Genomic DNA, 15500 nt, shown 5'->3' with positions numbered 1-15500 from the left:
CTCTGGCCGCTGCGCCACACCTCTCCTAGGGTAATGTGGTGATGAGCCCTCACTAATTACTTTTCCACCCTCCATAAAGTACCACTTGTACCTAGAACCGCTTGCCGAAGTATTATGCACTGCAAACATCTCCCACCATATATATGCGGATGACACTCAGATCTGCATCAAAACCTCATCCCTCGAAGAGATTCTGTCCCTGAACGAAACCCTGAAACCCACTGTCCAATAGCTCGCCTCCAATCAACTCAAACTCAACGCAAAGTAAACAGAATTTCTCCTAATTTCCCCTCCTAATTCCAACCCTGAGATTCAATCATGGATTAAGTCTATCACAACCTTAAATTGCCCACCCACCATCGTGGATTCTGCCAAATCCCTGGGAATTACCCTCGACAGTAACCTGAACATGCGGGACCACACCAATTTGATGGCCAAAGCAGCCAGATACCACCTGAGCTACCGTAGGAAATTGAACCCTTCCTCGATGCTCCTGATCGAAAAATGGCAGTCCAAGCACAGTCCTAGACTGGAATATGGCTGTTCTACCCTCTCAGGCTTACCCAAGATCTCCCTGGCACCTTTAACCCCTTGCATGCGACGCAAATTTTTGCACTGTGCGGCCGTTTTGAAGAGTGGGCGGGATCATGACGGCCCCAGCCGTCATCAGCACACGCCCACCGTGATGCATTTTTTATTTTTATTTTTAAACTTTATCATGTTTTGAATTTTCAACTCCAGGACAGTAAATCCAGCAAGGTACAAACTTATATCGTAATCGCTCCATTCATAAAAATCCACAGAGCACTTTCAGCATTCAGCCTGATACATCACAATAGCCAGGATAATGGAGGCGCAGAACCACCCCTTGCATGGTTGCATGTCAGCAAAACCTTATTGAACTATATGAGAACTCCCCAGTCCCCCCCCCAAAACCCTCCCTCCAACTCCACCCCCCCTCCCCGGCTGCCGGGTCATGAAAAAGTCGTGAACTATAAAATAGGGTCTATGCCACATGCAGCCTACACTGGGTCATTGTGTGTCCCGTCGCCCTGAGTCAGAGTCTCTCCCTGTCCCAAATATACCGGTTCCGAACCGTCTTGCGTTGAAGGGGCATCCAGTCCCACCAGCTCCTAAAACATGACCCCCCAAGCCTGTAAGACCTCTGGTAGCCTCCCATCCCTCCTCGTATGCCGCATGTGCTCTTCTTCTGCAAGCGCCCGTTCACCCAGGTCTGCCGTCCATTTCTGCAGCGTCAGGCCCTGTGGGGACAACCAATGAATTGCAGTACGGCGCCGGGATGTAACCAGGCCTAGTATCAGAAACCGCCTGCTCACCTTTCGTTTGGGGTCTGGGGGGATTAAGCCTAAGAGGCAGGGACGTGGGTCCAACTCTATCACCCACCCCGACACTCTCACCAAGACCTCCCGTACCGCCACCCAATATGATTGGAGGACCGGACACGTCCATACCATATGCACAAAGTCCGCCAAAGGGCTGCGGCATTTCGGGCAATGGGCCTCCCTGGTATCATCAATGGTCTGGAGACGTTTAGGGGAGAGGTAGGTCATGTGGATAATATTATATTGGATTTGTTTGAAGCGGTTGCACGCTGACACCTTTCTCACACTCTCATGTATTTTTTCCCAGTCACGGTGAGTACGCTCTTGTGGACACGCCTGCTGCCACTTATCCTCTATCGCCAAGGGCCGCAACTTTTTATCCTCCAGCAGCGCCCTATAAAGGTGAGTCACGAACTTCCGTCCCTCCGCCATCGCCAACATAGTGACCAGAGTAGAAATGGGCGCCGGGGCATCCGGGAACGTGGGCCATAACTTCTGCGCAGTCGCCGCCATTTTAGCATATTGAAGAAATTACCCCGGACCAAGCTCAAAGGTGAGAACCGCCTCTTGGTAGGTAATAAAGTTATCGTTTGGGTACAGATCAGCCAGCATCATGCACCCCCCCTCTATCCATTTGTCTGTGGACATGACCCGCGCAATCCGGGTAAAGGGAGGCAACAGCCATAGATCCAAGTCAGGGGCAAATGGCTCAGTGTGGATATGGCGCTGCACCACCCGGTCCCAGATCGCCGCCCCCAACCGCGTCAGCGGAGGGATGTGGCCCCCCACCTGTCAGAGCAGCGCTCCCAGTTGCCCACTCCCATAAGTCCCTGCCAGCAAGGACCGCTCCCAGGAGGGGTCGACATCCAACCACGCGATCGCGTGTTGCAGTTGAGGCAAAGTAATACAGCTCCAGATCGGGGACTTCTAAGCCCTCCGTCCCCCATCTGCACTTCAGGACCTCCAGACTCACCCTGCATCTCTTCCCATTCCATAATAGAAGGACTAGAAGGGAATCCAGTTCTCTAAAAACCCGGTGTGGTATCTCATAAAAGGATCCCTGCATAGTATACAGACAGTGCGGGAGGACCACCATCTTAATTTAAGGGTGTTCCAGAAGGCGATACTTCCCTTCAGACCCTGGAGTATCCGTCCCATGTTGTGTTGGAAGAAAGCGGCTGAATTCCGACCAATCCAGATCCCTTAATAGCGGAGTGTATCGTCCACCCAGGGGAAACCCATCTTAGGGCGCGGGACCCCCTCACAATCAGCCCGCTCGCCAATGGCGTAGAGCTGCCAGGCCAGAAGCGGCCTTAAACTGCTCTAGCGCGGCCATCAATATCGGCAGTGACTGCGTCGGCTGGCGTAGATAAATCAATGCTTCGTCCGCATATAAGGACACCACGTGCTCCACCTCCCCTATTTGAATACCCCGGCCCTTGAGCACCGTACGGAGATGGCATGCCAATGGCTCCATCACCAGGGCGAAGAGCAGGAGAGAGAGCGGGCACCCCTGACGCGTTCCCCGCGATATTGGTATCTCATCCGAGATGCACCGGCCCGTGCGGACCCTGGCCACCGGTCTGGCATACAGCAGATTGACCCACCGCACGAATCCTTCCCCCAGTCCGAGTTTCAACAACACTTTCCAGAGGTAGGTCCAGCGGATCGAGTCAAACGCTTGTTCGATATCCAAAAATACCAGCGTGCTGCACTTGGCCCGTCCCTCCAAGGTTTGCATGACGTGGGCCAGGCGGTGGATGTTCCGCAACGTGTTCCGGCCCGGGATGAACCCCGATTGGTCGTCATTGACCAGGCGACGAAGATAGGGAAGGAGTCTAGAGGCCAGCACCTGGCTGAGAACCTTCAAATCTACATTCAACATGGATATGGGTCTATAGGATCCTAGGAGGAGAGGATCCTTCCATGGCTTGGGGATCATAACTATTGTCTACGCCCGCATAGAGTCCGGGAGCGAGCCCCGATCATAGGCCTCCATTGCCACTTCAAGAAGTTTCGGGATCAGAACGCCCTGGAACCCTTTGTAGAGTTCGGCTGCCAGGCCGTCCATCCCCGGCGATTTTTCCGTCTGCAGATGGGCTATCGCGGCCCGAAGTTCCTCCTACCAGAATGGCCCACCCAGGTCCTCCTGACTATCCGCATCAATGCTGGGCAGTTGTATCCCCTCAAAGTACATTTCCATGTCCTCAGCGCCCGCTAAGTGCTGCGATTCCGAGTATATTCTACATAAATGAGAGCGGAACGCGTCGTTAATCGCCTGCTGCGTATACACCATCTGGCCTAAATCGTTTTGCAGTGCCAGAATCAGGTAGGGATGGGTTTCTGCCCGGATCAAACGCGCCAGTAGTCTCCCAGCTGTGTCGCCCTCTGCGTACCATCTCCTCCTGCTGGCTGTCCTATTAAATTTGCTAAGGGAAGCCCAGGTGTCTCCTAGGTGCTGTCGTGTGGCCGTCCATTCAGGCCGGTGTTCTTTATCTGCGGGGAAGTCCCTCTCCAGTTCCACCAAACGATCCTCGTCTTGTCGGAGTTCCCGTTCTAGTACCCGTTTTACCCCTACTTCCGTGGACAGACAAGTTCCCCGGATGACGACTTTCATGGCATCCCATTCTGTTGCCCTTGTACTAGCCTCCCCCCAGTTCACCTCAAGATAAGCCTTGAGCCCTTGCGAAATAGCCTCCTTATAAGTGGGATCACCAAAAGCCTCCCTGTTAGGCTGCCATAGCGGGATCTTGGGCCTGGGTCCACCCACCAAATATGCAAGCAAGAGCGGAGAGTGATCTGACAGGTAACGCGCCAAGTAGTGGACCTCTTCCACCCGGCCGATGACCCTGCCCTGGAGAAAGAAATAATCCAATCTGCTGTGGGTGTTGGCAGCAGGCGTGCAGCACGAGTACACCCAATGGACCGGATTGCGGTACCTCCAGATATCTATCAGGTCATAACTGAGGAGCATCTGGGTCAACGCTTCTCTCATTTTAGGTTCAGCATCTAACTTTGGGGGGCATCGGTCTAGGTCTCCATCAAGTGCACAATTAAAATCCCCTGCTATAAGGAGCTCCATGTCCGGGTCTATATATATCTGTCTCATCACTTGACCTAAAAACTCGCCATTGTCAGTGTTTGGGGCATACACGTTCACCAATCATACACTCCGTCCATCACTATAACGAACCTGCCCTCGGGATCCAGCTTTGTGTGAAGGGCTTTGAAGGGAACCCCCGGTGCTACCCAGATGAGGGCCCTTCTAGCAAACCCAGAGTAAGACGTGGCGAAAAACTGGCCACGCCATCTACGCTGAACATATTTAAGGCAGTCCCCCCAGAGGTGCGTTTCCTGGAGAAAAGCAAAGCTGACACCATAACGGCGGAGATAGGTAGCCACCCTGATCCTTTTGACCCTGTTATTAAGCCCCCTAACATTTCACGTTATTAATTTGTATTTACATGCATCACCTGTCATGATATAACACTTTACAACTGTTCAGCACCCAACTGGTGCCCTTTTGAGCACCCTCCATAGTGCGGCGTAACCCTTCTATAGGTAAACAACTGAGACATTTCAAAGCAAAGACATAAATGGACCCAGCAGCTTCCCCCCCAAAACCAAAACAAGGAACCTCAACATCACCCACTCACAGGCGGTAACACCGCATCTCCCAGTCCACACCTGGTCAGGAGACCCCGAACCCCGCCCCAATAACACCCCCCCTCTCAGACCCTCCCCCGTTAACTTGCAATTAGTAAATACATTTTGCAAAACAGTATCTCATGTAATAGTCCAGAAGACTCCCTGTTCCCCAGTAGGTGAACATTCAGCCAACTGACTGGTACTGCGCAGCCCTGCCCGGCCGAAGCCAAGCCATCCGCCTCGGCACTCTACAGTCGGTCACGTAAGCTGGAATAGGCACAATTGTATAATTACTGTAATACTCAGGTGTTCAGTCCCCCCCTCTATTATGCTCTAATTTCTCTGAGGAACAGCCTAATTTCCAACCCGTCGGACCGCACAGATCCCCCCAGAGAAAAGCATGGAGATACAGTGTCCAAGACCCCCCGCGGTCTATTCGAACCCCCAGGTTTACCAGTCAGTTGTCCTGTACAGGTTCAGCAGCCGAGCCTGCGGCACCCACCCCCTTGTGTCAGATGTGTCACTCCTGTGTTGGAGCAGCCATCTGGGAGAGGTGGAGATCAGAGTACTATGGTAAATAGTGGAATCTCAGCGCCACATCAACTTGGAGAAGTGTGGCTCAACGGTTAGATCGGCAGACCCTGATGCAGAGGTCTAGCCCGGGACCAGGGTTCGATTCCCCGCCTCGGCGGGTCTTGGGCTCAATTTCCTCGGACCTGATCATTCTCGCCTTCGTGCCTACTCTAATCATGGGTCCCACTCCGCAACTCTGGGCAATAGCTTGCTTAATCTCCACAACGGCCCCACAACGCTGGGATGCCTGGCTTCAGCTTGGGGGTGCCCAGGAGTGGGCACTTCACAGGGAAAAGCCAGGAAGGGTTCCTCAGCGATATTCGTACAAGCGCCGAGATGCCTCCGGGTAGTCGTGCGCTATACAAGTACCTCTACATTTACATTACATTTACTTGTTAAGTGGGGAGAGCTTTTTGCTTGGCATTGAAAGTCTTCCTCCCTTCCGTCAAAGGAAGTCTAGGTCAGGTGTACACAGACAACACCACCAGCATGTGTTACTGCAGCAAACAGGGCTAGGTTCAGGTGGTGGACCCTGTGCCAGGAGGACTCTAGACATGGCTGGAGTGCCAGTGCATTTTTCTGGTTGTTCAACTCCTGGCGGGCTCTCTGAAAGGCCAAAGTAGATGAACGCAGCCGTCGATGCCTCGTGGATCATGAATGGCGTCTCCATCCAGAGGTGGTGCAAGGTCTCTTCTGGGTCTGGGGAGAGCCTTGGTTAAATCTATTCTCCATAGACTAGAACCGGTAATGTCAGCGCTTCAACATGCTGGCGTTTCCAAGGCAGCTCTCGCTCTGAGGAGCTTTTCATGTTGAGTAAAATTAATTCCTCCTGGACACCTTCCCGCTGATAGCCCTCCGTCCCAGAGTTCTCAAGAAGAACAGCAACGACTGTGCCCACGTCATTCTGTGGCCCCGGTTCGGGCCTGGAGAGTATGGTACCTCAAACTCCTGAGCATGAGCATCGGTCCTCTGATCAGCTTGCCCCTTCCGGAAGAATCTCCTGTTGCAGCCGCAGGGCAGAGTTCTGCACCCGAACCTACGCACCCTCCGCCTTCGTGCATGGCGCAGGAGTGACCGTAGCTGACCATCTTTGACCACCCTCCTGAAGTCTGCAAAGTCATTCTGGCAGCCAGGCCTTCCTCAACTAAGACCGTATATGCTGCTGTTGGGACGAGTTTGTGGCTTGGCAAGGCCAGGCTTTGGGCACAGTTAAACTTCATAAATCTTCGTTTGGTAAGGGCTCTCTCCCTCTATCTTCAAGAGAAGCTCCGCCCATATCTTCCTGCTCGGAATCTCGGCTCCAAAGGCCAGCTTTTGGTTTGCCCTGGACGTACACATATGGACAAATGTGATGGCCGGTGCTTCTCTTATTTTGCTCTCCACCATTGGACAGACTGCCCTTTCATACTCGGTCCTGCTCTGATTTGCCCTGTTTTTAAAAACACTACTCAAGACCTGGCTTTTCTGAAACCTTTTTTTCCTTCTCATGCTCAAGAGCTGAGACACCCCTTCGGGGGAGATTAGTTCAGCGCTACACTAAATTTCAATAACATAACATGTATTTAAAGTTGATAAAGTGGTGGCCACTGGCTGATAGATTTCAAGTATCAGGTCAGGTAATTATTTTAACATGGGAGAATCATATGGGGTGAATATCTATTCAAACGGGTGATTCTCGCTCTCCAAGTGTCTTGTACTTTGAGGTCAGAGGTTTGAATGGATGTAGAAATGTGGGACCTTGAGATATGTATAATGCATAAACTTATGAGTAAAGCACGCATGGGGTTAATCGTTTTAGTAAGGATTAGACCCTTGGGATATTTGTTCTTTCTTCTGCCTGTTAGTACTGGTCTGACCCTTTGGGTCTCTGGAAGGGCTGTGCTCTCTTCTTTGGTTTGTACCTTCAGAGCTTGAGTTGCGCAGTAGTGTCTGTTACTACGTCACTACTGCTCATGTTTTTGTGTATAAACCTGTTGTATCAGCTGACCTCTCACCCGCTCCCTGCACCCTGCCAGCTCTGTCTATAATCCGCTCACCGTTGCTTTAACTGCATTATATTAACCTGCCCCTCTCTGCTCTACCAGTTGCATTAGAAGCCCTGTCGCTTCTGCTCATACACTAGTATATTACACTCTACCCGGTCCTTATCCTTTGTGGTACTCTCTGCGTCTGCTGGGTGTGGGACATTTGCAAAGTAACCAAAGCGTAATTAATGTCAGCTTTACTTAAAAAGTAGATGTAACTATAGAGTCTTGGTCAATATTTAGTAAATCCCAGTTAGCAAACCCTGAGTGGAAAGGCTGTGAATCCGTTCAGTGAGATAAAACCTCGGTTGTTGAAAGTATGTTCCAGTGTGGCGGGCGGTGTCTGTGCTTTAGGGGTGCCACATCTGTCCTGCTGTTCTCTTGCACAGTGGTGGACAGCGGTGTCTGTGATCCCGTTTGGCTGACAGTGTCTGCAGTCGTCTTGTTCTCGTGCATCAGTCCTCAAGATGCCATTGCTCTCTTGGCTGCCTGCTAGGGGCAGACAGGTTTCTCCATTGTGTGGCAGATGTTGTTGAATGTTAATGTTACACGGGCATCAGCCCATCGTGCCTCATTCCTTTACTGTATTGTGCCGAGGATGTCTGACCTGGTGGTATCCAAGCCGATTGACCTTAAATGGGCTGCTCTGTCTTACGTTGTCTTCCTGCTGGCTGATATTGTACAAAGCTGGAGGTGTCTGATCGCCGCTGCCTGTGTGCCGGTGTCTGTTCTCACTGTACTGTGCTGGCGGTGCCTGTGTGCCGGTGTCTGTTCTCACTGTACTGTGCTGGAGGTGCCTGTGTGCCGGTGTCTGTTCTCACTGTACTGTGCTGGCGGTGCCTGTGTGCCGGTGTCTGTTCTCACTGTACTGTGCTGGAGGTGCCTGTGTGCCGGTGTCTGTTCTCACTGTACTGTGCTGGAGGTGCCTGTGTGCCGGTGTCTGTTCTCATTGTACTGTGCTGGCGGTGCCTGTGTGCCGGTGTCTGTTCTCACTGTACTGTGCTGGCGGTGCCTGTGTGCCGGTGTCTGTTCTCACTGTACTGTGCTGGAGGTGCCTGTGTGCCGGTGTCTGTTCTCACTGTACTGTGCTGGAGGTGCCTGTGTGCCGGTGTCTGTTCTCATTGTACTGTGCTGGCGGTGCCTGTGTGCCGGTGTCTGTTCTCATTGTACTGTGCTGGAGGTGCCTGTGTGCCGGTGTCTGTTCTCATTGTACTGTGCTGGAGGTGCCTGTGTGCCGGTGTCTGTTCTCATTGTACTGTGCTAGCGGTGCCTGTGTGCCGGTGTCTGTTCTCATTGTACTGTGCTGGTGGTGCCTGTGTGCCGGTGTCTGTTCTCATTGTACTGTGCTGGTGGTGCCTGTGTGCCGGTGTCTGTTCTCACTGTACTGTGCTGGAGGTGCCTGTGTGCCGGTGTCTGTTCTCATTGTACTGTGCTGGTGGTGCCTGTGTGCCGGTGTCTGTTCTCACTGTACTGTGCTTGAGGTGCCTGTGTGCCGGTGTCTGTTCTCACTGTACTGTGCTGGTGGTGCCGGTGTCTGTTCTCATTGTACTGAGCTTGAGGTGCCTGTGTGCCGGTGTCTGTTCTCATTGTACTGTGCTGATGGTGCCGGTGTGCCGGTGTCTGTTCTCACTGTACTGTGCTTGAGGTGCCTGTGTGCCGGTGTCTGTTCTCACTGTACTGTGCTTGAGGTGCCTGTGTGCCGGTGTCTGTTCTCATTGTACTGTGCTTGAGGTGCCGGTGTCTGTTCTCATTGTACTGTGCTGATGGTGCCGGTGTCTGTTCTCATTGTACTGTGCTTGAGGTGCCGGTGTCTGTTCTCATTGTACTGTGCTTGAGGTGCCGGTGTCTGTTCTCATTGTACTGTGCTGGAGGTGCCTGTGTGCCGGTGTCTGTTCTCATTGTACTGTGCTGGTGGTGCCTGTGTGCCGGTGTCTGTTCTCATTGTACTGTGCTGGTGGTGCCTGTGTGCCGGTGTCTGTTCTCATTGTACTGTGCTTGAGGTGCCGGTGTCTGTTCTCATTGTACTGTGCTTGAGGTGCCGGTGTCTGTTCTCATTGTACTGTGCTGGTGGTGCCTGTGTGCCGGTGTCTGTTCTCACTGTACTGAGCTTGAGGTGCCTGTGTGCCGGTGTCTGTTCTCATTGTACTGTGCTGATGGTGCCGGTGTGCCGGTGTCTGTTCTCACTGTACTGTGCTTGAGGTGCCTGTGTGCCGGTGTCTGTTCTCACTGTACTGTGCTTGAGGTGCCTGTGTGCCGGTGTCTGTTCTCATTGTACTGTGCTTGAGGTGCCGGTGTCTGTTCTCATTGTACTGTGCTGATGGTGCCGGTGTCTGTTCTCATTGTACTGTGCTTGAGGTGCCGGTGTCTGTTCTCATTGTACTGTGCTGGAGGTGCCTGTGTGCCGGTGTCTGTTCTCATTGTACTGTGCTGGTGGTGCCTGTGTGCCGGTGTCTGTTCTCATTGTACTGTGCTGGTGGTGCCTGTGTGCCGGTGCCTGTGTGCCGGTGTCTGTTCTCATTGTACTGTGCTGATGGTGCCGGTGTTTGTTCTCATTGTACTGTGCTGGAGGTGCCTGTGTGCCGGTGTCTGTTCTCATTGTACTGTGCTGGTGGTGCCTGTGTGCCGGTGTCTGTTCTCATTGTACTGTGCTGGTGGTGCCTGTGTGCCGGTGTCTGTTCTCATTGTACTGTGCTGGTGGTGCCTGTGTGCCGGTGTCTGTTCTCATTGTACTGTGCTGGTGGTGCCGGTGTTTGTTCTCATTGTACTGTCCTGGTGGTGTCCCATCTCCTCTTGTTTGGCTGGTGGAGTCAAATCTTGCCTAAAGGTGCTTGATCGAGTCACTCTCAAGTGATTGTATCTCATTTTGCATTTCTCTGATCCGAGGGAGGTGCCTGAGCCTCTCACTCTCTGCATTTCTACAACTGCAACTTGAACATTTCTCGTCTTGTTCATTTATCATTTCCTTCTCTCGCTTTGTTTCTAGTTCCTGAAACTAAAGAAGTGGTAAGCCACAAGTACAAGACCCCAATGGTGAGTATCGAGCCGACCGTCCCCATGTGAGTACTGTATGTCTGTGTTTACATGTATGCAGGTTTACCATGCTCTGTGACATGCTGCATGCTTCTCTCAGGGCTCCTTTGCTTACTCACTAAGCACAATGTTAGGAGATGGCCTTTCATTTGTACTCACTAGTTTTCTACAGGTGTGACACTGCCCTTTTCTGCCCTTGACTGGCACCATTTGTCAGTTTATTTATAATTGGATTACTACCTTCTAAAGTGCAGCGCTTATGCTAGGGTTGCATAGGGTTAGGATAGAGAAAGCAACCCAAAGAAGGGAGCACCTTTTAGCGAAAGTGTGAAGTATTCTGTTTTCTGCAGAAAATTAGACCCGAGATCCACTGAAAAACTGTTCCACATCTGAGGACCCAAAACTCAATAGAAGAGGCCGCCGCTTCTAGTGCATTTAATTTGCTGCATCACCCAAAGGTGCTGGGTGTGAGGTCTGAGAGTCCTCTGGGCGGAGAGGGTCCCCAAAGGTGCTGGGTGTGAGGTCTGAGAGTCCTCTGGACGGAGAGGGTCCCCAAAGGTGCTGGGTGTGAGGTCTGAGAGTCCTCTGGGCGGAGAGGGTCCCCAAAGGTGCTGGGTGTGAGGTCTGAGAGTCATCTGGACGGAGAGGGTCCCCAAAGGTGCTGGGTGTGAGGTCTGAGAGTCCTCTGGGCGGAAAGGGTCACCAAAGGTGCTGGGTGTGAGGTCTGAGAGTCCTCTGGACGGAGAGGGTCCCCAAAGGTGCTGGGTGTGAGGTCTGAGAGTCCTCTGGACGGAGAGGGTCCCCAAAGGTGCTGGGTGTGAGGTCTGAGAGTCCTCTGGACGTAAAGGGTCCCCAAAGGTGCTGGGTGTGAGGTCTGAGAGTCCTCTGGGCGGAAAGGGTCCCCAAAGGTGCTGGGTGTGAGGTCTGAGAGTCCTCTGGACGGAGAGGGTCCCCAAAGGTGCTGGGTGTGAGGTCTGAGAGTCCTCTGGACGGAGAGGGTCACCAAAGGTGCTGGGTGTGAGGTCTGAGAGTCCTCTGGGCGGAAAGGGTCCCCAAAGGTGCTGGGTGTGAGGTCTGAGAGTCCTCTGGGCGGAAAGGGTCCCCAAAGGTGCTGGGTGTGAGGTCTGAGAGTCCTCTGGACGGAGAGGGTCCCCAAAGGTGCTGGGTGTGAGGTCTGAGAGTCCTCTGGACGGAGAGGGTCCCCAAAGGTGCTGGGTGTTAGGTCTGAGAGTCCTCTGGACGGAAAGGGTCACCAAAGGTGCTGGGTGTGAGGTCTGAGAGTCCTCTGGACGGAGAGGGTCCCCAAAGGTGCTGGGTGTGAGGTCTGAGAGTCCTCTGGACGGAGAGGGTCACCAAAGGTGCTGGGTGTGAGGTCTGAGAGTCCTCTGGGCGGAAAGGGTCCCCAAAGGTGCTGGGTGTGAGGTCTGAGAGTCCTCTGGGCGGAAAGGGTCCCCAAAGGTGCTGGGTGTGAGGTCTGAGAGTCCTCTGGACGGAGAGGGTCCCCAAAGGTGCTGGGTGTGAGGTCTGAGAGTCCTCTGGGCGGAAAGGGTCCCCAAAGGTGCTGGGTGTGAGGTCTGAGAGTCCTCTGGACGGAGAGGGTCCCCAAAGGTGCTGGGTGTGAGGTCTGAGAGTCCTCTGGACGGAGAGGGTCCCCAAAGGTGCTGGGTGTGAGGTCTGAGAGTCCTCTGGACGGAGAGGGTCACCAAAGGTGCTGGGTGTGAGGTCTGAAAGTCCTCTGGACGGAGAGGGTCCCCAAAGGTGCTGGGTGTGAGGTCTGAGAGTCCTCTGGACGGAGAGGGTCCCCAAAGGTGCTGGGTGTGAGGTCTGAGAGTCATCTGGACGGAAAGGGTCCCCAAAGGTGCTGGGTGTGAGGTCTGAGAGTCCTCTGGACGGAGAGGGTCCCCAAAGGTGCTGGGTGTGAGGTCTGAGAGTCCTCTGGGCGGAGAGGGTCCCCAAAGGTGCTGGGTGTGAGGTCTGAGAGTCCTCTGGACGGAGAGGGTCCCCAAAGGTGCTGGGTGTGAGGTCTGAGAGTCATCTGGATGGAGAGGGTCCCCAAAGGTGCTGGGTGTGAGGTCTGAGAGTCCTCTGGACGGAGAGGGTCCCCAAAGGTGCTGGGTGTGAGGTCTGAGAGTCCTCTGGACGGAGAGGGTCCCCAAAGGTGCTGGGTGTGAGGTCTGAGAGTCCTCTGGACGGAGAGGGTCCCCAAAGGTGCTGGGTGTGAGGTCTGAGAGTCCTCTGGGCGGAGAGGGTCCCCAAAGGTGCTGGGTGTGAGGTCTGAGAGTCCTCTGGACGGAGAGGGTCCCCAAAGGTGCTGGGTGTGAGGTCTGAGAGTCCTCTGGGCGGAAAGGGTCCCCAAAGGTGCTGGGTGTGAGGTCTGAGAGTCCTCTGGACGGAGAGGGTCCCCAAAGGTGCTGGGTGTGAGGTCTGAGAGTCCTCTGGACGGAGAGGGTCACCCAAAGGTGCTGGGTGTGAGGTCTGAGAGTCCTCTGGACGTAAAGGGTCCCCAAAGGTGCTGGGTGTGAGGTCTGAGAGTCCTCTGGACGGAGAGGGTCACCCAAAGGTGCTGGGTGTGAGGTCTGAGAGTCCTCTGGACGGAGAGGGTCCCCAAAGGTGCTGGGTGTGAGGTCTGAGAGCCCTCTGGACGGAGAGGGTCCCCAAAGGTGCTGGGTGTGAGGTCTGAGAGTCCTCTGGGCGGAGAGGGTCCCCAAAGGTGCTGGGTGTGAGGTCTGAGAGTCCTCTGGACGGAGAGGGTCCCCAAAGGTGCTGGGTGTTAGGTCTGAGAGTCCTCTGGACGGAGAGGGTCCCCAAAGGTGCTGGGTGTTAGGTCTGAGAGTCCTCTGGACGGAGAGGGTCCCCAAAGGTGCTGGGTGTGAGGTCTGAGAGTCCTCTGGACGGAGAGGGTCCCCAAAGGTGCTGGGTGTGAGGTCTGAGAGTCCTCTGGGCGGAAAGGGTCCCCAAAGGTGCTGGGTGTGAGGTCTGAGAGTCCTCTGGACGGAGAGGGTCCCCAAAGGTGCTGGGTGTGAGGTCTGAGAGTCCTCTGGACGGAGAGGGTCACCCAAAGGTGCTGGGTGTGAGGTCTGAGAGTCCTCTGGACGTAAAGGGTCCCCAAAGGTGCTGGGTGTGAGGTCTGAGAGTCCTCTGGACGGAGAGGGTCACCCAAAGGTGCTGGGTGTGAGGTCTGAGAGTCCTCTGGACGGAGAGGGTCCCCAAAGGTGCTGGGTGTGAGGTCTGAGAGCCCTCTGGACGGAGAGGGTCCCCAAAGGTGCTGGGTGTGAGGTCTGAGAGTCCTCTGGGCGGAGAGGGTCCCCAAAGGTGCTGGGTGTGAGGTCTGAGAGTCCTCTGGACGGAGAGGGTCCCCAAAGGTGCTGGGTGTTAGGTCTGAGAGTCCTCTGGACGGAGAGGGTCCCCAAAGGTGCTGGGTGTGAGGTCTGAGAGTCCTCTGGACGGAGAGGGTCCCCAAAGGTGCTGGGTGTGAGGTCTGAGAGTCCTCTGGGCGGAAAGGGTCCCCAAAGGTGCTGGGTGTGAGGTCTGAGAGTCATCTGGACGGAGAGGGTCCCCAAAGGTGCTGGGTGTGAGGTCTGAGAGTCCTCTGGACGGAGAGGGTCCCCAAAGGTGCTCGGTGTGAGGTCTGAGAGTCCTCTGGACGGAGAGGGTCCCCAAAGGTGCTGGGTGTGAGGTCTGAGAGTCCTCTGGGCGGAGAGGGTCCCCAAAGGTGCTGGGTGTGAGGTCTGAGAGTCCTCTGGACGGAAAGGGTCCCCAAAGGTGCTGGGTGTGAGGTCTGAGAGTCCTCTGGACGGAGAGGGTCCCCAAAGGTGCTGGGTGTGAGGTCTGAGAGTCCTCTGGACGTAAAGGGTCCCCAAAGGTGCTGGGTGTGAGGTCTGAGAGTCCTCTGGGCGGAAAGGGTCACCAAAGGTGCTGGGTGTGAGGTCTGAGAGTCCTCTGGACGGAGAGGGTCACCAAAGGTGCTGGGTGTGAGGTCTGAGAGTCCTCTGGACGGAGAGGGTCCCCAAAGGTGTTGGGTGTGAGGTCTGAGAGTCCTCTGGACGGATAGGGTCCCCAAAGGTGCTGGGTGTGAGGTCTGAGAGTCCTCTGGGCGGATAGGGTCACCAAAGGTGCTGGGTGTGAGGTCTGAGAGTCCTCTGGACGGAAAGGGTCCCCAAAGGTGCTGGGTGTGAGGTCTGAGAGTCATCTGGACGGAGAGGGTCCCCAAAGGTGCTGGGTGTGAGGTCTGAGAGTCCTCTGGACGGAAAGGGTCCCCAAAGGTGCTGGGTGTGAGGTCTGAGAGTCCTCTGGACGGAGAGGGTCCCCAAAGGTGCTGGGTGTGAGGTCTGAGAGTCATCTGGACGGAGAGGGTCCCCAAAGGTGCTGGGTGTGAGGTCTGAGAGTCCTCTGGACGGAAAGGGTCCCCAAAGGTGCTGGGTGTGAGGTCTGAGAGTCCTCTGGCCGGAGAGGGTCACCAAAGGTGCTGGGTGTGAGGTCTGAGAGTCCTCTGGGCGGAAAGGGTCCCCAAAGGTGCTGGGTGTGAGGTCTGAGAGTCCTCTGGACGTAAAGGGTCACCAAAGGTGCTGGGTGTGAGCTCTGAGAGTCATCTGGATGGAGAGGGTCCCCAAAGGTGCTGGGTGTGAGGTCTGAAAGTCCTCTGGGCGGAAAGGGTCCCCAAAGGTGCTGGGTGTGAGGTCTGAGAGTCCTCTGGCCGGAAAGGGTCCCCAAAGGTGCTGGGTGTGAGGTCTGAGAGTCCTCTGGGCGGAAAGGGTCCCCAAAGGTGCTCGGTGTGAGGTCTGAGAGTCCTCTGGGCGGAAAGGGTCCCCAAAGGTGCTGGGTGTGAGGTCTGAGAGTCCTCTGGGCGGAGAGGGTCCCCAAAGGTGCTGGGTGTGAGGTCTGA

The 15500-nt window shown here is 54.7% G+C and overlaps 1 protein-coding gene across 11 annotated transcripts in view; it reads left to right on the top strand.

The window, feature by feature from the left end:
• MADD (MAP kinase activating death domain) overlaps positions 1 to 15500 on the top strand; it is an 853817-nt gene that overhangs the window by 758973 nt on the left and 79344 nt on the right. For all 11 annotated transcript variants that reach the window (XM_078684455.1, XM_078684462.1, XM_078684460.1 and 8 more), the window contains one exon: positions 10572 to 10618. In XM_078684455.1, the coding sequence (XP_078540581.1) occupies positions 10572 to 10618 (47 nt within the window). The remainder of the gene's footprint in view (positions 1 to 10571; positions 10619 to 15500) is intronic.

Source organism: Lissotriton helveticus, chromosome 3_2 (genome assembly GCF_964261635.1).
Source record: "Lissotriton helveticus chromosome 3_2, aLisHel1.1, whole genome shotgun sequence".
NCBI classification, from domain to species: Eukaryota; Metazoa; Chordata; class Amphibia; order Caudata; family Salamandridae; genus Lissotriton; species Lissotriton helveticus.
This window is presented reverse-complemented; position numbering and strand designations above follow the sequence as displayed.